This window comes from Barbus barbus, assembly GCF_936440315.1.
Source record: "Barbus barbus genome assembly, chromosome: 29".
NCBI lineage: Eukaryota > Metazoa > Chordata > Actinopteri > Cypriniformes > Cyprinidae > Barbus > Barbus barbus.
The window spans coordinates 7,218,188-7,242,019 of record NC_136757.1 but is presented as its reverse complement, the minus strand read 5'-3'; the positions used below and the strand labels follow the sequence as shown (position 1 = coordinate 7,242,019).

General features: G+C 35.7%; 2 protein-coding genes across 3 annotated transcripts; one reads left to right on the top strand and one right to left on the bottom strand.

Moving 5' to 3' along the window:
* Positions 1–428: 428 nt before the first annotated feature.
* On the top strand, positions 429–3,442 carry LOC306849373 (protein phosphatase 1 regulatory subunit 3C-like). Of its 2 annotated transcripts, XM_079384336.1 has the most exons (3): positions 429–467; positions 640–739; positions 1,028–3,442. In XM_079384336.1, the coding sequence occupies exons 2-3, from the start codon at positions 717–719 to the stop codon at positions 1,797–1,799; spliced, it is 795 nt and encodes a 264-aa protein (XP_079240462.1). In that variant the 5' UTR covers positions 429–467; positions 640–716; the 3' UTR covers positions 1,800–3,442. The 2 variants fall into 2 exon arrangements, with proteins under 2 accessions (XP_079240462.1, XP_079240461.1); XM_079384335.1 differs by lacking the exon at positions 429–467 and having other exon boundaries at positions 623–739; positions 1,028–2,218.
* Positions 3,332–20,993, bottom strand: LOC306849371 (phytanoyl-CoA hydroxylase-interacting protein-like). Its single transcript, XM_079384332.1, has 5 exons — positions 20,780–20,993; positions 14,784–14,960; positions 8,358–8,532; positions 7,672–7,789; positions 3,332–4,391 (listed from the first exon to the last, which is right to left on the bottom strand). Exons 2-5 carry the CDS (start codon positions 14,955–14,957, stop codon positions 3,857–3,859), a joined length of 1,002 nt encoding a protein of 333 aa, XP_079240458.1. The 5' UTR covers positions 14,958–14,960; positions 20,780–20,993; the 3' UTR covers positions 3,332–3,856.
* Positions 20,994–23,832: the final 2,839 nt, after the last annotated feature.

The window sequence follows — 23,832 nt, the reverse complement described above, 5'->3', positions numbered from 1 at the left end:
AAAAATAAAGGACACACACTGTAAAAAAAGTGATGTTGACTTAACTTAAAAAAATTTAAAAAAATTATCAAGTAAATAATAATTAAAAAAATTAAATTAAGTGAATTGTCAGGTTCACTTAACTTATTTTTTTTATTATTATTATTTACTTGATAATTTTAAGGCAACGTGTTTCCTAAAAAAAATTTAAGTCAACTTATCACTTTTTAAATAACTACAATATAGCTGTTTTCCCTAAAGATTTGTATGAATATTAACCTGATATTCATCAACCTGAATGTTTCTATTTGTCAAAGGATTTAGTCTCCTACTCTTTAGCCCACAGATCAGGTCATAAATAGCTGCTTAAGTCCTCTCCAGTCTTTGCAAAGCTCATTGGCTTGAATTTGGAGGAGGGGTCAATCTACTATAAAAGATGGAAGTGATGCAAGATTTCACACAATACTTCCTGAAGCTCAGCTGAGCAGGTAGTGCAAGACATCTCAAACTTGTGTCCTTTAATACATTATATTACGTAGGCTTACAACTAATATTTCTAAGGATTTAATCGGATAATCCAATGATCAAAATGAAGATGTTTTCAAGTTTAAGAATGTTAAAAATGTGTTATTAAAACCACTCATGTCTATGTTTTTACAGCATCGGCACACTTTAAAGTGTGTAACCGCTTTGGGAGGAAAGGAAATAAGAATTCTGAAGGACAATTTCACAATTATATGCTGAAGATGACTTGTGCAAAGTAAGTTTGTCTTCATTAATATGACCAGTGTTTCCACAGTCACAAAAAATCTGGAGATATTTCAAAAGTGTGGTTTCCAGGCCTGGAGAAGTCCTTAAAAGTGAATTTCTGTAGTAAATATTTCTACTAAACCCCAGCTCTAAATGACCTCTTCAGCCAGAACTCACTGTTTGTGAGTGCAAACATCCAAAAACGCATAAGTTCAATGGTCAAAAAGTGGGGGAACCCTGTAAAAACAGATTTCTAAAGTGGAAAAATCCTAATTTTGTCGTATTTTTGCACCTCCAGTGTGATGTCGAGGTTTGGGCCGCCTGTCTCCGTGAGGTATGTGGACATGACCGTGGGCTTCAGGTGCAGAGGATCACCAAACATCAGCCACCTGCTCGGCGTGTCTTCCCCCAAACCCCTGCGGCCCTGCATCTCCCTTAAGCCGGTGTTTGAGTACAGACACTCCCCTTCCACAGGCCTCATCACAGCCAAAAGCAGCCGCAGGGAAAAACGCGTCGCGTTCGCGGACACCAAAGGACTTTCGCTCATCACGGTGCGCCTGTTCTCCGAGAAAGACGACAAAATCCCGCGTGAACCGGTGAAAATGCCACGACTGAAGAAGCTGGGCTGCGCTAAAGAGACTGTTAATAATATTTCGAGGTTGAGGCTTGGGTTTGAGCAGCCTTGTGGAGACTTCCAGGCGTTCAGAAGTCGGCTTCAGGATCACATGGTGGCGTTGGAGACCTGTAATGTCACCAGGTGCGCCATCCTCGGCACCGTGCGCGTCAAGAACGTTTGTTTTGAGAAAGAGGTGCAAATCCGTATAACTTTCGACGCCTGGCGCAGTTACCAGGACGTGGCGTGTAGTTACCTGGAGCATAGTTATGGGGAACCTGGAACCGATGTGTTTGCGTTTATCATCCGCGTCCCTGAGCGCATAACCCCGCGGGAGCGCATCGAGTTCTGCGTGTCTTTCTTACCGGCTGCGTTCAGTGCTGCTCAATGGGACAATAATAACGGCAAAAACTACTGTATTGATGTGTGTGAAGTGACTGAATGTGCTGTTTTCTAATGACACTTTCACACTGTTTGTGCGAACAATCCCAAAACTACAAACGTTGCACTGTCACCTGCTTTCTGACCCGTTTAGCACATACTGACTAAAATACTGTGCCACGATCACGAAGTGCGTTTCTGAGCACTCAAATGTATTTTATATATTTAAGTTTATTTGGCAAATCAGCAGGTGTATAAGTCTCTCACACAGCCTACTGTGGAAGTGTTCATTAAACCTTGCATGTTGTGGGAGATATTGATATTTTTGTAGACTATCAGATAAATGTAACTTTTTTATATTTTCTTTTTTTTTTAAAGATGAATTTTTGGAATGTTTCATTTTTTGTAAGCTTGAGCACTTTTAACATGCTTCTAAAACACTTGCATACTGTGGGTATTTAATTTTTATAATAAATATTTTATTAAAGTGCACTGAACTTGCATCCTAATGATTGTCATTTCTCTTGCATTTCTGTTGCGGTTTTACATCAAAACGTTTCTGTGGTCAAGGACAACCTAAAATTGACACTTGTTTCAGTTATGCTCTGAGATGTAAACTATCTTATTTTTATTCTATTTGTATATCCAGTTGAGTGACAAATGTTACGAGCTAAAACAACTTCACATGGGACCCAAACTAGGTTCAAGGATGTTCATTCAAATCCCAGGACGTTTCTGACTTGGACACTATAAGTATAATCCATTTAAATCCATTAATTCCAAGGATTGGTACCTGACAGGCTTTTTGGATTGACGTGAGAACCCTTGATTGGAAACTGAAGATGTGATTTTATGTCGTTTGAGAGGCTGTTTATCTGAGAATTGGTTTTTTTTTATTGATGTTTTAGGTTTTTGATACCATTGCATTTTAAGTGGAAAGCTAAACTCAACCGCAAGCTTTAATTTGATTTCCAGAATATAGCACTGCTGCATAAAATGCTTTGCAGAAGCTATAAAGAAATCATCCCTGCTGGCAGGGAAATTGAGAGTTTGTGTTGTAATTTGTCTCATTCATGTGAGTTTTAAGGACGTGCCAGACGAATCCTGCTCTCAGCTACAGACATACAGAGAGATCAGCACTTGTTCAGTCGGTTTATGAATGGCCTGTTCATAATCAACCCTGATCAGATTATGTATAGCATGCAGGCCACCTCCAGCTATCAAAGATTACCATAGAGGTTTGGGAATCTGTAACAGTGATTTAATGGCTGCTATGTGCTCTGTGAATTAGTGACATTAGTTATGCTATTTGGAAAATTAAAATTTCAGGCAGCTTTACTTCTATTTCCGTTTGTTATAAAAGTAAACTTCATTCAGTTTTTGGAATTTGAAGCTCAAGCATTTTCACTTGCACTCAAATATCAACTAGTCAAGGCCTATTTTGATATGTAATTCTGAAGCAAAGATGTGAATGGTTTGGTCCATGCTACACATGCAGTACTACATTTCACAAGCATCTTGCAATGTTTTTTTTGCATCACAACGACTAACACTTGGGCAGAGCTGTACTAAAACACAATAATTTTCACACAGACAACCTACAAAAGTAACATGCAGAAACTCTCAGAAGCGATTTATTCTATGTTAAAGCATTCTGTACAGTTAATGTAACATTTATGCATATACACACAACGACTCAATAAAACACACAAATGACTTAAAAAATAAATAGAATCAATTACAGAATTCAATAATGTAACCTTTATATGTGATTAGTCTTAAGGAAGTGGACTTATACGGCCTCAGAAGACTATCAAAATATAACACTAGTCTCATGGACCACTTTTACGGTGCTTTAAAACAGTTTGAGTAAATGATGAAACATTTTTGGGTGAACTGTCTCTTTAAGATCTGAATAGTTGCCTCACAAATCATATGGCTTGGTTTCATTAGTAGCCAGACTATCATAACCTTTTATTTATTCTTGCCTCTTTTGTGCAATGCCTTTGGCGTATTTTCAAATTCCAATTACCTCTTTTCATAAATGTGAATATTTACTCAGATTCTCAACTTTGGGTCCATTTCCAGACCAGTGAGGTTCTCATGGTCCGGTTTCCGGTTGCACTTCCCAGCTCAGCGTCCCACACTGATATTGCACACCTTACAGCTCGGGTCTTTTTTGGCGTTTGCAGTGGAAAGGCTCATGAGCTGGTGACGGCCGCTGATCTGAGCCAGTATGCCGTGCTCCAGAAGCAAGGGCTCTGTGTACAACACCTCCAGAATGACGTCACTGGCGTGACAGAAGACCGGTGCCTCTCCAGGGGTGTACGTCAGGAAGGGATTGCTTGACAGGTCCAGTCTTGGAAGGCGGCTGTTGCAAAAGCTATCCCCCTCCGATTCAGCAGGGGCCAGAACCAGCACTACATAATGGTATGCTGTGTACATGCAGTAGAAGTCAGCAAAGTAGAGGTTTGTACTCGTGGTGAGGAGACGATCGGCGGAAATTTGGAAGCGCAGAGGGCCGTATGGGGAGTCTTTGGGAGGGAGGCCTGTGTCGAACTCCGTGTTGCAGCTGAGGAAGACGCCACGGAGCTTTCCGTTGATGGGGGAGCCGTGACTTCCACTGTTGTCTTTGAAAGATGGAAGCATTGAACCTCCACACTCTGACCTTTGTAGAGAGGTGTAGAGTAATCAATAATCAGCCATTTTAAACACTTCAATGCTTAAATATTGACATTAAAGTTGGCATGAAAGGACAATTCACCTTCTAAATGAACAAATCATCAATGCATGTTTTATTTTTTTTAACCTCACTCATTTTAATCAAAATATCAGGACAAACTTCTCTCTGGTGACGTATGCTGGACTTCTCCAATCATTTAGTCCACTTAAACCCTGTCCCTTTCCTTACAGTCGACTGCAAGCTTGCATTGAGATCTGCCCTCATCTAATCAACATCCACTGCATAGAACCAAGTTACTGAACCTGCAATTGTTTTTCCCCTGACAATCCATTTCACTTGAATGTATATGAAAATATCTGTCACTACTTCCATATGATCCTGACTCTACACTCTTAATAAATAAAGGTGCTTCACGATGCCATAGAAGAATATGGAAGCAGAATAATGACAATAGTTTTTGAAACATAAAGCATGCTGAATTCCACAAATCGAAAAAAAAAAAGATGCATTGCAATTAACAGTGCTTGCATTTTAATGCCTTGTATTTCCAGGACTTGCATTTTTAGGTCCTGAAATTTAACATAGTTGTTTATTTAAGCTGTGAATATTTCAATTCAAAATATTTCACACACATTTTCATAATTAAAAATTCCATAATTCATATTAACCTTCCAGAATTCACTTCCAACATATTCAGTCTGTTTAAAAATAGGATGTATAACATTCAATAGAAATATTTCGGTAATTTTATTTAAATTTACAAATTCGCTGTCATAAATTCAGTGGTTAAAATTCGGCAGAAAATTCAGTGGTGCACAACCGGGACCCGCAGGAATAGCAGTAGAGCACCGATGCATGATCTCCAGCTGATGTCAGTCGCTCACCAGCAGGTGGCGCAAGCAGCTGTTGATGAAGGCCATGTCTGCGTCCGAAATCGCATACTTCCCTACTATATAGTATGCAAAAAACAGTATACGAGGCGAGTAGTATGTCCGAATTCATAGTATTCGAAAAACAGTAGGCGAGAATTACCCGGATGACCTACTACTTCCGCCCGAATTCTGTAGTAGTCATACGATGGACACTTTACTATCCCATGAGGCCACGGAAGAGGAGGCGTCATATTCGAAAAATGGCGGAAAGCGGCGACGCGGCTGTTTTCAAGTGCATGTACCTCAAGAAAAAACATTGTTTATTGTGGTTAAATTGCACTTGTTTAAAATAATCAAAGTAAACGGCTGACTTATTAAAGTTTAAACGTTGTAAATCGATGAGATGACTTCATGAATATGGCGGATGTAGTACGTCCGAATTCCATTCATACTACCCTCATTCATACTATATAGAACGTACTTTTTTAACGGTCGAGAAGTACGTTTGAATTCAAATGTAGTACCTACACAAGTAGTATGCGATTTCGGATGCAGCCCATATGTGGATCAAGTCATTCATTTACAAAAACTGATTTGCAGAAATGGAGCAAGCGCTAAGTAGAAGTTTTGATTATCGGGGCCAGTATAAGCATGTGGAAAAGCTGATTGTGTGTATGTTTAATTCAACATCTTTGCTGTTTCCCGTAGCCTATATGTAAGCAGCTTTCTCTACCACAAAGGAGATTATAATGCTCTTTTACCCAACGCTGAAGTACAGATATGACATTACATCTGAGGAAGACATATATTGCTTTCGGTTGCTTAGTTTCTGTAACTTTGTATCATGGCTTGTGTGACGCTATGCTTTAATACTGGGTTCTTCTGCTTCCATAGAAGAACCTCTGACTAAATGGTTCCATAAAGAATCTTTAACATCTGAAGAACCTTTCTGTTTCACAAAGTTCTTCAGATTATAAAAAGGTAAGAAAGAGATGGTTCTTTAAAGAACCTTTGACTGAATGGTTCTTTGTGGAACCAAAAATGGTTCTTCTATAGCATTGCTGTGAAGAACCTTTTAAGCACCTTTATTTTTAAGAGTCTAAGTAGTATTTCCAACTCATTTTACTTCTGAAATGTAATGAAAACAGGATATTCAACATGAAAAATGAAGGACGGAGCTTGGTTTAAACACCTCTTCAAAGAAATGCCGATAACTATAACGATATCTATTCCGATAATTAATGTCCACACCAAGGGACGATAACATTCTCGGACACTTTTATTGCGTTTGGTGACCATACGTCCTCTTTTTCCCAGACATGTCTTGGCTAGCATTTCTAAATTGTCTGGGTTTTCCTATTGTTTTCATAGTTGCTGAAGGTAATGACTGAAAAGTAGTTTAATCAATAGCGTCCAGGCATTGTACACAATCAATCAATTGTGGCTTGCGAGAATGTGGGATCTACAGAGATCAGAAGGACTATAGAGAGCACATCAATAGGAAAACAAAGCCAAAACCTGGACATTTTAGCCAATATAGAAATCCAGGGCAGGGTATGTCATGGAAAAAAGAGGTTATCGGCTGCTTTAATTGCTCCAGCTTTTTGAAGTCGGGTGGATTTTAAATGGCCAGACTTGTGAGTTTAAAGCTGTTCAAGGTGTAGCTAGTTAACATGATCCTGTTAACCCCTGCAGGTAAATACCATAACTACAACACCTAGAACATCTTTCTCTTTTGGCAGCCATTCTAAAGTAAAATTTTTACATTTGATGGCCCCATTTTTGAATGTTTCTATCCCTGGGCAGCATTAAGGACATACAGTAGTCACCAACAATGGATATTTGGCTATACACTTAGGAATAGTTCACAAAAAATGGCTTGCATTTATTCATACAATGGCCACTGGGGTCCAGTGTTGTTTTGGAACCCCTTGACTTTTATTTTAGACAACATTTTATCAAAATATCTTATTTTTGAGTTCTGTAGAAGAAATAAACTCATACAGGTTTGGAATGACATAAGGCTGAGTAAATTTTTTATTTATTTTTATATTTTATTTTTGGGTAACCTGTATGGCCATGCTCAGTAACTGTAAATGCATGACAGTATGACAAACTGCATGACAAACTCAAACTGCATGGCGAGATATTAAAAGGCAATTATATTTTGATGTAATATTTATAAAGACTAACATTTTTACTTTTGCAATAACATGCAATGAAGAATTACACGCAATGAGACAAGGAACATGAATGAAGTAAATAGTCTGTTTTGATTCCATATCAAGTTCAATAGTTCAATGAACATAAATCAGACACTGCAGTCTTAGAGCTGTCAAGGAAAGATATATGTAGAAGCAGCAGAGAGACTAAGGATGACAGATGAAACTAACCTGACGTAATGGAAGTATTCAGGGCTCTGATTGCGGTAGAAGACGGAGAACCTGAGCAGCCTCCCAGCAGCAGCCTGAGCTTTATCTAACAGCTGCTGGAGATGCTCCATGGCATAATCTGCAGAAAAGAACCCATTTAAAACCATCACTATTGAACATAAAACACAAGTGCTTTCTACAATGCACTAATAACATTGAACATGACATTGAAGGCAAGAAAACAAAAGATCTGAGCATAATATACACAGTCAATGATTAGTAAGCCATTTGTTCATGATTTTTTTTTTTTAGCATTCGTATTCAATGGCAAATTTGTGTTTTGAAGAATAAATTAAGATAATCATGACACTTCATACAGAGTGCGGCAGTGTGTCATTTCTGTTCCAAGAGGTGCAGAAATTATGGTTGTTTCCAAACAGGTTTCCCCAAATAGTCCTCCTGTTTGTTATTGGTTGTAAAAAACTAGCCCCTCCCCCAAACTCACACCATTGGTTGAGCCTGTTGCTGTGTTGGGCTGCTTAAACAAACAGACCATTGATTTGATAGAACCACAGAGTCACAGTGTTTACTCCTTTTTCAAGGGAATCAACTTTATTAAGTTATCTTTGCATATAAAGATGGCACAGGAGGAACTATTTTTAAAACTGAAAACACATTTAAATCTCTGTTACGCCGTCTCTGCTTACCTCCAGTGCAGAACTCCACTACTTGGCTCCATTCAGACACCTGATAGTCTCCGTCTGGCTGTCTGATGGCGGTCTGAACAGCCACACAGTACTCCGTTCGAGGGCTCAGGAACCAGTGGCCTCTCACAGCCATTGGCAGAGGTCCTGCTTTTGCCACTAGCTTGGTGGGGACATCCTGAAAAGCCAAACACCACAGGGCGCTGATAGTTAATTGTTGGCTTAAAGGGTTTGTATTCAGCCTTCAAGAGAAGAACAACCAACTATTTACAATACTTGACCTTTTTTGTTTGTTAAACCCCTACAGGTTGGGTATAAAGTATGGTAGTGTTTTAAAAACTGTTCAGATTTGAAAAGTCAAGTATTGTATTCCAGTATTTTTATATATAGTTATTTATAACTATACTGTTAAAATGGACCAAAGAAGAGATCCAATTGAAATTTGCACTCCAGAAATGTCCAAGCTACGCTATGACGATATTTGATTGTCTGATTGTAATGCCTCAGTAGTTTGACAATGATTGGCTTGGTTAACAGTCCACTGGGGTTAAAAAAAAAAGGGTGTAGAGAAGAAAAGGTGCAAAAACAGCAAAAGGCTTGTCAGGATTTAATTGTGAAAGAACCCTTTCGCTTCCTGTCAGCAGAACTATCACTAACCTGGAGTATGAGGTGTCAGTTTGTCAGAGACTTTGCCAAGGCAAGGAAAGCTGAAAATGACTGAAAACCACAAGCTGAAACATCAATAACAGCCAAAAAACTTTAAAAAAAAAACTTAAAGAAAGAGAAAAAACTCTTATGGGTGACTTGTAACTGGTGATATCCTTCATTCCTTTCCACACTGAAGCAGGATCACTGGAAGAGAATTTTTTCCGTAGCTTGTCAGAATAATTCCTCTTTGCCGCTCTGATCTCCTTTTCCAGTGTGTATTTGGCCTGTTTGTACAAGACTTTATCCCCCTTTCTGTAAGCATCTTCTTTGGCCTGACGGAGCTGAGTTTTGCAGTGAAACTGATATAAGATGCTACAGTCTCTGTGAGCTCATCCAGATCGGTGGCAGCATTTTCAAAAACAGTTCAATCAGTGAGAGAGAAACAGGCTTGTAAATCCCGATTTAAGTTTCTGCCTGTAGGATGGAATAAGATGAACCAAACAGTGATCAGAGAGTCCTAAAGCTGCCCGTGGAACAGAGTGATATGCAGATATCCTTTATTGTTGTGTAACAGTGATCCAGTATATTACTGTCTCTGGTGGGACATGTAACATGCTGTCTGTATTTTGGCAGTTTTCGGGAGAGATTTGCTTTATTAAAGTCCCCGAGAATGATTAAAACAGAGTCCGGGTGTTTTTGTTCTGTGTTTATAGTGTGTTTATAGTGTTATAAAATCAAGTTTGTGATTGACGTATAACATTTGATCTGTTTTCCATTAAAATGAATCATAGGAAACACTATTTGCCTGATAATTATGCATGCAGCCTAATCAGTGAGACAATATGATTTCTGAGCAGATAACATCCGCATCCATATCATCCAGTCACAGTGCAGTAATCTTACGCCTGTTATCTGTTTGACGAATCTTTCTGAGAGGCCAAAGACATTTTCAAACTTCACTAAAGCGTAAAGTATTTCCACTCACATGTAAGAGCTCGATCACAGCTAATTAGTCTTGTTGTGGAGGCTCGAGATCCTGACAAGCAGAACCAATTATGAAATGCTCAGAGGGGCGTAACCATAGCAACCCCCTCAGCAAGTCCTTCCCTTTCACCCGCAATGCAATATTAGAGCCGTGGCAAAATCAGATGTAATTTAGCAGCGGTTCATGCCTGTATTATGTTTGGCAGCCAATGAGTGCAGAAGAGAGACTGGTAATACTCCTACAGTATAGATTCATTTTGTTAGGAAGACTTTTAAAAACTCAACACAAACTCAACACTTACTAAATAGTGCACTAAATTGACAAATAAGTCTCACAAGTGTTTTAGATTTTTCAGTCAAGCGGACTTTGAATGCAGCTTTCAAGGAAATTAGTTGAATTTTTGAGAATTGAGTTACACAGTTATTTTAGATAAAAAAAAATATATATATATATATATATATTTTAAACACTAATGCAGATTTTCATGTGTAAATGGCAAGGAATACTCAAAAATAAACTAAAAAAATGCCCAAAATTTCTAGTATACTAAATGTATATATATTTTTAAGCAATATCTAAATTTTGTGCATGTACTACTGCTCAAAAAATAAAGAAATACAAATTGTAAAGCATCAATAAATAATAATAAAATAAAAAATAGGTGCATGATGACCAAAATACCAATGTGCTAAATTTATATATTTTTTACAAAGCAGTATCTAAATTTTTACGTGGAAGTGGCGAGGACTCAAAATAATAATAAATAAAATATAATAGTTTTTCATGTGATTTTCATTAGATTTTCATGTGCAGATACATGTGCAGATAGTACTCAAAAATAAACAAATAGGTGCATGATGCCACAAATTACTAGTAATTAATTATTTTAATAATTTATTTTAATTAATTTATTCGAAACAATATCCTAATTTTACATATTTCTTTGTTTGCTGTATTTAAAAAAAATGGTTGGCTATTTTTTTAAACACTGTTGGGGACTTTAATGTCCAGGTGGCGTGAACTTTTTACTAAAAAAAAAAAGAATTAAAACAAATAAACATAATGGTGCATGATGCCCCAAATTATTAGTGCAGTAAAATTAAATTCTTTCCAAAGCAATATTCTAATTTTAGAAATGATTTGTTTTGGCTATTTACTTTAAAATGCTGTTGTGGACTTTAATGTCCAGGTTGTGTGAACCTTTTACTGAATTTAAAAAAAAAAAGAATAAAAACAAATAAACGATAGGTGCATGATGCCCCAAATTATTATTGTACTAAATTAAATTTTTGCAAAACAATATCCTAATATGATTTATTTTTTAAAGCAGTGGCTGGCCAGGGATTGGAGACATTTATGCAGATTTTCATGTGCAAGTGGCGAGGACTGCTATTAACTTAACCAAATAAATAAATGCATGATGACTCAAATTACTAGGGTGCTAAATTAGAGTTTTTTTCAAAGCAATATCCTAGTTTTATACATAATTTTAAAGGGGTGCTTGGCCTGGGATTGGGGGGTTTATGTGTTTATGTCCTGGTGAGTCATTATCTGCTCACAGCAGTTTTGGTCAAGTTTCTCATGCTCCTGTATTAGAAGAGCATCACCGTAGCCCTGAGGGGCTGTCAGATCTGCTCATTACCAACACACCTACCACCTATATCAGCCCTGCCATCTGCTTCTCCAGCACTTGCTTTATTTAACCTTTACTCAGACAGGAAAGCAGGGGATGATCAGCTTAAAGAAATATAACATGAAAAAAGATCTTAAACCTTATATTACATTGCAGGTCAATTTGACCCACATACATTTTTTAATTGTTGGAAATTCTAGTTATTCTGTGATGTTTTTCTTAAAGTTTTGTGGACTTTTCCTCATTTAGTGTCATGAACATGCCTGCAAAGTGTCAATGCTCATGATTATGATGATTTACACTGTGTTGAAGACATACATTTTTAATAGTTCATGCATGCTATTTTTCTAACAATCAAACCCCTGATCATGGCGTTGCAAGCACCACACTTTAATTCTCTCTTTTTTAAAATTAAAAATAGTTACAATTTATTGTTTGTTGTCAAAGTGTGACTTTTGGTGAATTGTCCAATTACCCTTAAAATCATTAAAAATAGTTACAATACTGTTTATAATATTCATAATGTTTGAAAAAAATGTGTATTTATTAATGTTAAATACCTATTTACAATGTGTAAGTATTAAATATTAATGTTTTTTTTGTTTTGTTTTTTGTTTTTTTTATAGTGTGACTTTTGGTGAATTGTACTGAATCCAATTACAGTCAATTTGACCCCTTCCATAAAAATCCTTAAAAATAGTTACAATACATTTTTATAATATTCATAATTTGTGACAACTAAAATTGCTATTAAGTTATATGCAGTTTTAAAACATACAACTTGAATTTAGGAAATGTTGGGACGTCTTTTTAAATTTTAATAAAATGAAAACTAAAAGAATTTCAAATCACATGAGCCACTAATGTATTCACAATAGAATATAGATAACATAACAAATGTTTAAATGGAAAAATCTTACAATTTTATGCACAAAATGGGCTCATTTCAAATTTGATGCCTGCTACAAGTCTCAAAATAGTTGGGACAGGGGCATGTTTACCATGGTGTAGCATCTCCTCTTCTTTTAAAAACAGTTTGAAGACGTCGAGGTTATGAGTATTGGTGTTGAGATTTGGTCCCATTCTTGCCTGATATAGGTTTTCAGCTGCTGAAGAGTTTGTGGTAGTCTTTGACGTATTTTTCATTTAATGATGTGTCAAATGTTCTCTATAGGTGAAAGATTTGGACTGCAGGCAGGCCAATTCAGCACCCGGACTCATCTGCTACGAAGCCATGCTGTTGTAATAGCTGCAGTATGTAGTTTTGCATTGTCCTGCTGAAATACACGTCGTCTGGAGGGGAGCATATGTTGCTCTAAAACCTTTATATACCTTTCAGCATTCATAGTGCCTTCCAAAACATGCAAGCTATAATCAGTGTTGGGAGGAACACGTTACAAAAGTAATGCATTACAGTAACGTATTACTTTTTGATGTAACGCAGTAGTGTAAGGCATTACTAATCAATTTTCAGTAATGTTTTACTCTAAACATGTTCAGTAATGCTTGCGTTACAACACACTTTTAGCCCCCAATTTGTTTAATTATTTTTTTAATTAATTTAAAGTCGGGCTCCGACTTTTTTATGTCCCTAGGCCCGGGCTTCGGGCCAATATTCACGCCATAGTTCAGATGCGGGCCAGTCCTCAGGGCTTCTCCTTATCTTTATATTTTAGACATCCATCAATTATTGATGAAAAAAAATTGCTGCGCTGGTGGAAACAACACGAGTCCGTGTTGCCGCGACTGTCAAGAGCGTGTCAAGAGCCATCAGCACAGCTGAAGAGACCATCAGATATGCTGGCTTATGAACTGAACACTGATAACATGCTGGAAGGTCTTCCTCCTCTTTAGCCCGGGGACACGGCGTCCGTGATTTCCAACAAGAATATCACATTTGGATTCGTCTGACCATAGAACACTTTTCCACTTTGAAACAGTCCATTTTAAATGAGCCTTGGCCCACAGGACACGACAGCGCTTCTGGGCCATGTTCACATATGGCTTCCTTTTTGCATGATAGAGCTTTAGTTGGCATCTGCAGATTGTGTTTACCGACAGTGGTTTCTGGAAGTATTCCTGGGCCCATTTAGTAATGTCAATGACAGAATCATGCCGATGAGTGATGCAGTGATGCATCCAACAAAGGTCTTCGTCCTTCTCCTTTACCCACAGAGATTTCCCCAGTTTCTCTGAATCTTTTGATGATGTTATGCACTGCTGATGATGAGATTTGCAAAGCCTTTGCAATTTGACATTGAGGAACGTTGTTTTTAAAGTATTCCACTATCTTTTTACACACTCTTTCACACAGATTGGAGATCTCTACCCATCTTTGCTTCTGAGAAACTCTGCCTCTCTAAAACATATAGCTAATCATGTTACAGACCTGATGTCAGTTAACTTAATTAGTTGCTAGATGTTCTCCCAACTGAACCTTTTCAAAATTTCTTGCTTTTTCAGCCTTTTGTTGCCCCAACTTTTTTGAGACTTGTAGCAGGCATCAAATTTGAAATGAGCTCATTTAGTGTATAAAAGTGTAAAATTTCTAATGTTCTATTGTGAATAAAATAGGGGCTCGTGTGATTTGAAAGTCTTTTAGTTTTCATTTTATTCCAATTTTAAAAAACGTCCCAACATTTCCGGAATTGGGGTTGTATTTTAAATGTTTGAGAAGTATTACTGTTAAATTTATACTGTTTTAACATGTATTTATTTATGTATTCTAGGTTTGTTTGTTGATTCATTGTTTTTTTTGTTTGTTTTTTCATAGTGTGACATGGTTAATTGAACAGAACTGAATCCAATTACGAGAGTTTTTAATGGAGAGTTTGACTCCCTCCATTAAAAAAAAAAAAAAAAAAAAGTTTATTTTTACTTTTATTGTGGGTTCAATTGCTTATGAAAAATCTACTTAAGAATAGTTTATTAAAAGTAATAGCTTATTATTTTGAAAAATGTCTTCTGACATTGAAATTCAACAGGGTCCAGTGCTGTCAATCACCAGCCCTCACTATTGTGTCCTTGTTTAACCCCAGATTGTTCTGAAACGATTGTCTCTGTAATAAGTTCATAATAAGTTGACAAATTCCACTGACACCAAATCAGGGCTGTATTTTATTCTGTGAGATCAACAGGGAGCGGAATGACAGTGCATACTGACTCTGTGCTTGAAGCGGTTGTGCTCGCTGCCCTGTTTACGGCTCAAGTCGAAGAAGTAATGCGTCACTCGGGACGTGTCCTCGTGGGCCATTTCCCAGCTGATCCGGAACGAGTCGCAGGTCACATCACTGATCTCAATATCATGGGGTGTGGAGAGCAGCTCCACCTCAGCCATCGCCTGCAGGAACACAACATGACAAACCGTCAAACAGAAACTTTACAGCCGGTTAGTGAAAAAAAACAGCTTCTGACCTCAGATCAAATTCAATTAACCTGTGAATAGATTGTCCTTCAGCTGAATAAAACAGATAACCTCCCCTCACACAAACACTGTCTTCAGTATGAATTAACTTCATCTATGAAAGCTAAATAAATCATAAATGGGGAATTAAAATTGTCAACTTAATTTCAATGTTTAATAAGCACTAGTTTTTAATGTGCTTAGTTATCTGTAAAGCTCATTTGTTCTCATTAATGCATCTTTACTGAATAAAAGTATTTAATAATTTTAATTTATTCATTAAAAATGAATCTGACCACAAATTTTGAAAGGTAGATATAAAAAATTCTTTAGGCTTTCTTTTCAATATTTTTATTATCATTGCAGGAAACCTTGAAAAACGATGAAAAAAAAAAAAAAAAATTATCTATAGATAATTTTTTTTTTTTTCATCGTTTTTCAAGGTTTCCTGGATTTAATTGTTCATTTATGTGTTTAGAAAAATGTCTGTATTGACAACATGTCTGTAAAAGTCAACATTATCAATACATTGTTCAATTTTTTGCATATGTACCTCACTGTTTTGTACAATTTGTCGCATTTGCAGCCATAATGACAGGATATTTCATAAGTTTCCAAGCATAACATAAGCACATTTTCCCCTCAACTGTTCCTTTTGTATAGAAACAAAGTGGTTAATGAATAAATTATAAGTACTTCAGTCGACTGTGTTTGAAACCTACTGCTGTGCTGCCTAGTCAGTCAATAATGCTTAAACAGACTATTACCACATCCTGAGGATATCACTGAAAAAAATTATAAAACATTTCTTTAAGGTAAGTGGTTGCAATCAATCTATTTTAGCTACATTTAAATAATCAAATTTAGTTGACTAACTTTCAGCAAAATTTGTTTATTTAAATGTAGCTAAAATAAATTGATTGCAACCACTTACCTTAAAAAAATTTGTAAATTCAATGTATCATTTTTTTCAGTATACTGTTTCCAGACAGCTCACTTAAACTGATCAAAAGGTGACAGTAAAAACATTCATAATGTTACAAAATATATTTAAAAATAAATGTTAGCTACTATTTTGAACCTTCTGTTAATCAAAGGCTCCTGGACAAAAATGTATCATAGTGTGCACAAAATATTAAGCAGCACAACTGTTTTTAACAAAGAAATGTTTCTTGAGCAGCAAATCATCATATTGTCCTGATTTCTAAAGGATCATGTGACACTGAAGACTGGAGTAATGATGCTGAAAATTCATCTTTGATCACAGCAATAAATTACATTTTAATATACATTCAAATAGAAAACATTTATTTTGAATTATAATAATATTTCTACATTTTACGTTTTCTTGAAATTGAAAAAAAATTGTAATGACCCCAAACTTTTCAAAAGTAACGAATATAGTTAAAATAAAAAGAAAAAAATATATAAAACACTTCTGGGTAACTTGTTAACATATATGGTACCATATTTTATGAGGAAAAATAAATAGTAATATTTTTCCATAATTGGCTGACATGATGATCATTATTCTTTCAATAAATCTTTCAGCACACGTCATAAAATGTCAAAATGTCAACCCCCTTACCATGATTTTGTACAGTAAACAAAAAGTGGATTTTGATAGAAATATAAGAACCTTGCAATCTCCAATTAAACTCAACTGTTTTACCATACACCCTGTTAAATTTAATGAAGACTTGTTTATATCACTAAGTTAAATAATAAAATATATTCATTTAGCTGGAGACAGCACATTAACAGGTAAGCACATTATCTAATCAAAGCGGTAAAGTACATTTGACAGATTGACCGGAGCACTGCCTCTCAGAGGAGAGATAATAAAGGCGCTCAGTGATGTGTTTTGTGCGGGTGTGAGTAATGCTCTGCTCTCCTCCAGTGTGGGATTACTGCCACGAGTGTGTGTGAAGTGCAGTGTGTTTGATTAGCTGTCATTTCCTCTTCCTGTGACCGCTGACCCTAGAGTAATGTGAAGTCACACAATCTATTATCAGCCCCTGTGCTCTGAGAAACACCCATAACTCTGAGAGAGACGGCGGGGTGATTTATAAGCACCTCTTTTTCTTGTCCTCCTTTCACTGCCTTCATATTACTCACAGTTCTTTTCCCCATAGCAGTTGTCCTCTTTGACATTTACTTTTTAAAATATTTCTTAAGTGCCCAAATGCATTTAAGAGTCAGTTGTAAATGTAAAATGTACATGTAAGCTAAAATGTCACAGATTTGGTGTTTTTTGGTATAAATCTCCCATATGGACAGTATGCTGAGACAGCGCAATGCCAAGAGACTGGCATGAAAATGCTGGATGGCACAAATGTGTGCATGCCAGAAAATGAGAATATGTTTTACAGCAAGTACTTCACACATGAATGCTTTGGCTCAGAGACATATGGCATCCCTTGTGAAAGTGAAATAGACTTTAGCAAATTTTTTACATGAGAATTTATTAGGAAATATTACACTTAAGTGTGTACTGAATTGAATGTTTTTGGACTCTTAAATGCATGTTATTTGTAATTAAATGGAAATGTATTATAGTTTACTTTTATATTAAATGCAATCAGATGAACTTAAGAGTGATTTCTTTATATGTAATTTCATAATTACTTCTATTGTCTTTGAAATACAGTTAAAGTGTGCCGTTGAATATACTGGAAAGCATTTATGCCCAACTAAATATATCTATTGAAATATTCCTATTGAACCTTTTATGTGATGTATTATATTTATAACTACACATTTGTAATGATGAAGTTGCAATTTAGTACATTTAAAATATATTAACTTTAAATGTAATATTAAATAACACACTACAGTTAACGTTATAAGTATACTTTACATTCATGTGTTAGTCAACACATCAAAATAAGTGTGCTTCTTTAAAATATAACAAATATTATTAAAACATAATGATTTAAAATGTAGTTTAAGGTAAAATTTTAATTTGACATTATTACAAAGGACACTTTTTAAAAATGTGATGAGGGGCAGTCTCGAAAGTGTATACTCTCTTTTAAATACTCTTAAACTTATTTCAGTAGGCTACTATTATATTATAAGCACAGATTTGAAGTACTATTCAATGCAATTAAGTGCACTCCTTTTTTTCCACAGAGGACAGGTGTGTGGCTTGAAGTGATCATCTGCTTTGCCTCAGGATGGAGCATAATTTCAAAAAGTAATTTAAGGTTAACGAACTGTGAGTTTTCAAATATCCGTCCTCATTCTCTGCACATGGTCTTACAGGAGGCAGTGACTGCTGTAATGTCATGGAAACACTTCAACTCCCCAGACTGCTGCCTTTCGTTCAAAGGGAATGTAGGCAATGATAAACATCCTCACAGGACTTGCATCAAAGCTGCAAAACACACACACACACACACACACACAGTGGTGCTGCTTGCTTACTATTTTAGAAAAACCTTTGAACATCTTGGAGTTTTGCTCTAGTGCTCAGTCAAAATCAAGATGCTACATAGATGCGATGTCTCTTATAAAATAAGGCAAGAAAAACTTATGAAAACATGTTCAGGTCACATTTTACCCCATAATGAAAGAAAAAAACATCAAATGGTTTTATTTTGCATGTAGAAAATAAAGTATGTTTAAGGACCATAAAGGTTTTTTTTTTTTTTTTTTTTTCATGACAATTATTATTATTTTTTTATAAGTCTCATTACAGTAATGTCTCGTGTGTGTGTGTGTGTGTGTGTGTGTGTGTGTGAGTGTGAGTGTGTGTGTGTGTGTGTGAGTGTGTGTGTGTGTGTGTGTGTGTGTGTGTGAGTGTGTGTGTGTGTGTGTGTGTGTCTGAGTGTGTGTGTGTGTGTGTGTGAGTGTGTGTGTGTGTGTGTGAGTGTGTGTGTGTGTGTGAGAGAGAGAGATTCCCATTATTCTTAATGATTATTCTCATTAAATTCTCATTAATGTAATAGTCATTTTTCATTCAATGATTGTATAAATTACTGAAAAAAGCAATAGATGAGGAAAAAAGTCAGCAAAAATTAATGCAATTATTTAAAAAATATATCAGTTATTTTTTACATTCTCATTAAGGCTGATTCAATAATTTATTTCAAATTTTTTAATAAAAGTTTTTAAATAAAAAGTAACGGCTGTTCTTCAATATTACACTTTACGATTACAAATGTGTAATTACAAATGTATTTTGAAATATGTTAATAATTTTTACTGTACCATGAAAAAAATGTTACATTAAAATGACTGCAATACAATATAAATAAAGACAGTAAAACAAATATTTCATGTAAACATACTTATAATTATCTAGAATAAGATTATACCATTACTGATAATATATCTTCATTATAATAATATAATAACCAAATAGTGAAGTGAAGTGAAGTGACATTCAGCCAAGTATAGTGACCCATACTCGGAATTCGTGCTCTGCATTTAACCCATTCAAAGTGCACACACACAGCAGTGAACACACACACACACACACACAGCAGTGAACACACACACAGCAGTGAACACACACACACCGTGAACACACACCCGGAGCAGTGGGCAGCCATTTATGCTGCAGCGCCCGGGGAGCAGTTGAGGGTTCGGTGCCTTGCTCAAGGGCACCTCAGTCGTGGTATTGAGGGTGGAGAGAGCGCTGGACATTCACTCCCCCCACCTACAATCCCTGCCGGCCGGGGACTCGAACCCGCAACCTTTCGATTACGAGTCCGACTCTCTAACCATTAGGCCACGACTTCCCCAAATAGTAATGCAAACTTTAAATATGCTTAATTGTCATGAAAATAATGTCGCAATGCAAAAAGAAAAAAGTCCTAAAATTAGGCCTAATTTTGTTGCACAATGCACTCTATACTGTATATATTTTGTTCTTTAGATTTTGCAGTTCAATATGAACCCGGCATGGTCTTATGATATTCACTCAGTAGTATAACAAAGCAGAACAGCATTAATAAACACTGCAGCATGTTATTAAGAAAATTATTAGTATTGAATGAGTAAATATGTGTTCAGATATGGACACATACATACAGTATACATATTAACAACAACATGTTTGTGCTATGCAGAATTACAGAGATGCAAATCATAAGATGTAAACAGTGTTTTTGAACAACAAAACAATTTACCCAAAACTCTTTGATGAGTCCTCAGCACAAGTGTATTCAATGTGCTGAAATAAACATAAACGTGCACCCAGAGCATTTCACTGGGTCAGTCTCAGGGAAGTGATTAATGAGCAGAGCTGCAGCACAAACAGCAGCGTCTGAACCGAATGGGATTCATTGAGGAATAGCTCGCTGAACTGAGCTGCTGGAGAAACGAGAGCCTGATTCTCCCATTATTAAGGACTTTGTCATGGTTCAGATTTCTCTTCATGAGTGCATCTCACATGTATCTGCAATGCAGCTCCCCTGTGGTGGGAGTGAAACTAGTAAAGCAACACACTGTGATAGACAGAACTACAAAAGAGAAAAAATAAAACACCAGTGCAAGAAAGCACACTTCGAACAAAATGTTCTAATCTGATTATATGTGCTTCTCTTCTGGACGGTGAAAGTCTACAAGACAGTCCTGACCTCAATTCACTGCACTTCAGAGAAAAACAACAGTTTGTGCAGGAAAAAGATATGTAAATAATAATAATAATAATAATAAATAAGTAAAGAAAATACATTAGGCCTGTATTATATTATAATTTTTCTAAATTCAGTGTTGCTTTAAATGAATAAAAGAGATAGACGTACCTCTGTGTTGAGAAGCAGCAGTGATGATGATGATGAAGAAGGGATATGTTCACAGACAGAAGCTGTATAAATAAGTGTGGCTGTAATTCTTCGTCTTTTCTTCTCTTTCACTGCTGCCAGCTCCTTAAATGAGGTTGAAAACTGAGAGCGAGGGGCTTCTCGTTTGCCTCCTCGTGCTCACTTTCACTTACTCTCTCTCTCGCTCTCTCCGTGTGCATTTGTGTTTTCTACAGCTGTATGCCAAAGGGAAATGAACAGCTATGAGAAAGTGCAGCATCAATGAACCGTAAAAGTGATGTAACAAGCTACTCACTCATGCCTGATCAACACACACTCGCTCCACCTTCACAGAGACGACCACAGCACATGTAGTTTTACACCATCGACAAACCAAGAGTAATCATGACACATCTTCAGCACATGCGGACTGAAATCAACGGTCTCTGTCTGAGAAGAAGTGAGACTGAAATCCTGCACTTTAATAGTTGTGATATTTAATAAAAATGATTTTGAAACCTTGAGTTTTAGGATTTCTGGTTGTTGTCTTTTGGTGTCTAAAGCTTTGATGCCTTTGAACTGTTTTTTTTTTTTTTATCTCTAAGGGTTAAAAAAGATGCTAAAGTTGCTAGTAGGTAACAAACTGCTTATCTTGGCAATTGTAAGAATAGTTATGATATAAATGACTGAATTAAAAAAAATCTTTAAAAAACAGTATGAAGCCTAATGAACATTTAATTAAATTAATGTTAAAAATAATCATAATTCTGTTCCTTCTTTAACCTTTTAATTGTAAATAATTCCTGACAGCTAATAAAACGTCATGATTTGCAGTAGTCTATGAGTGATGAAAAAATGTAGAAAGGTAAATAAAGCATAAAATACAAATTAAGAATAGTCTGTTTATTATATAATACCATTATTATTATTATTAATAATCATACTAATAATAATTATGTATATATTATAATTATTATTATATGAAATATTACAATTTGTATTATTGGTTTCCTGTTTTAATATACTTTAAAATAGAATTTATTTCTGTGACGCAGCGCTGAATTTTCAGCATCATAACTCCAGTCTTCAGTCACATGATCCTTCAGAAATCATCCTAATATTCTCATTTATTATGAGTGTTGAAACTGTTGTGCTGCTTAATATTTTTTTGGAACCTGTGATACTTTTTTCAGGATTCTTTGATGAATAGAAATGTGAAAAGAACAGCATTTATTTAAAATAGAAATCTTTTCTAACAATATAAGTCTTTACTATCACTTTTTATCTATTTAACACACGCTTGCTGAATATAAGAATTCATTACTTTCAAAAAAAGAAAGAAAACTATTTACTGACCCCAAACTTTTAAACGGTAGTGAATATTGTAACAAAAGATTTCTATTTTGAATAAATGCTGTTCTTTTTAATGATAAAAAAAATAAATATACATATTGCACATTGTATATATATATATATACAGCATATTGCACTGATTTCTGAAGTATCATGTGACACTGAAAACTAGAGTAATGATGCTGAAAATTCTGCATTGGTTTACAGGAATAAATTATATTTTAAATATATAATGCAATTTAAATTGCAATAATATTTCACAAAATTACATTTTTTAAATGTATTTTTAATCAAATAAATACAGCCTTAATGAGCATAAGAAATTTAGTTAAAAACATAAAAACTTATTATTAAAAATAAAATACTTGTTCTTATTTTTATATTGCCAAACAACGGTTGTGATGTGTGATATATTGAGTGAATGTGTGTTTATGTATCTCACACCTCCTCTTGAGATGCAGATGGTCTGTAGCACAGGATTCACTGCATGACCATTTTTATTTTAGGGTGTAAACCATATCTAATATGCTTCCTGTCAAACTCAGAATCTGAGTTTCATAACCAAACTTAAGAATAAGACTTAAAGAGCTCAGACTCTGCAGAAAAACACACACACACACACAGAGAAATGAAGCTGGCTTCAGTCTAGAAGCAGCAAGCACACTATTGAGTATGTCACCATTACACTGAGGGCCAAACTGCATTGATTACACTGTGACGGTGCTATAACTCAAGTGTGGATCTGCTACACTGATATCAGCGTCCGCTCAAGCATGTTATTACTCAAGGACAGGACCATCTGATGCTTCAACCTACAGAGGAACTAACCAAATGCTGCACCATATGGTCACAAGCAGCACATCCCTGCAACGCAAACACACACAGCAAACAACAACACGTCTGACTCTGAAGCTCTGTGAAGGTCAGATGATCAGGGCCGTGTTTCTGACTCATTGTGATTGATGGGATCACACCGGGATTCTCTCTGTGCTCGGCTGCTTTGAAGATGACTTGAGTTATCACAGGATGGAGAGTAATTAAAACACAATAGACCCTGACAGACATGCGAGGACAAATGTCCTTAGATGTACAGATTTGTCATTTGACATGTTCTTCTGATTAGTGGACATTGCTTAGAGTATATCGTATCATGTAGATGTATTGCAGAAAATAATTGATCATAACATCATTTACTTTAAGATTCATTTTCCCGTTCTGCCTAATAAAAGTGTAATCTGATGTTATTAGTGCTGTGATTCCCATAATAAGGTCTTAAAATGTCAATTCTGTCATCATTTTTCCATTTTCACAGGTTTTTCCAAACCTGTATGAGTTTCTTTCTTCTATAGAACATAAAAGGAGATATTATGAAGAATGTTGGTGACCAAACAGTTGATGGTAGCCATTGACTTTTAATAGTATTGGGTACCATGGAAGTCAATAGGGACCAAAACCAGAACATTACCCACATTCATCAAAATATTCTTTAATGTTTAACATTATGTTCATCGTCATCATTTGATTTATTCTAAACCTAATTTTATCCTCACTCTAGACCTGATTATCAAAAATCATTCCTGTTTGGAAAACTTTTTTTTTTTTTTTCTAATGACAACCACATAAGCACAAAATTTCTGTGCAAAACTGAATGAAAATGAACACAAAATAACAGAATAACAATAATAATAGTCTGGGGTTATTGA

Coding starts and splice junctions, on each gene's coding strand:
- LOC306849373 (XM_079384336.1), top strand. CDS start 717: ATGCTGAAGATGACTTGTGCAAA. Junction 740..1,027: donor CTGAAGATGACTTGTGCAAA/GTAAGTTTGTCT, acceptor TTGCACCTCCAG/TGTGATGTCGAGGTTTGGGC.
- LOC306849371 (XM_079384332.1), bottom strand. CDS start 14,957: ATGGCTGAGGTGGAGCTGCTCTCCACACCCCATGATATTGAGATCAGT. Junction 8,533..14,783: donor ACAACCGCTTCAAGCACAGA/GTCAGTATGCAC, acceptor TTGGCTTTTCAG/GATGTCCCCACCAAGCTAGT. Junction 4,392..7,671: donor GAATACTTCCATTACGTCAG/GTTAGTTTCATC, acceptor CTCTCTACAAAG/GTCAGAGTGTGGAGGTTCAA.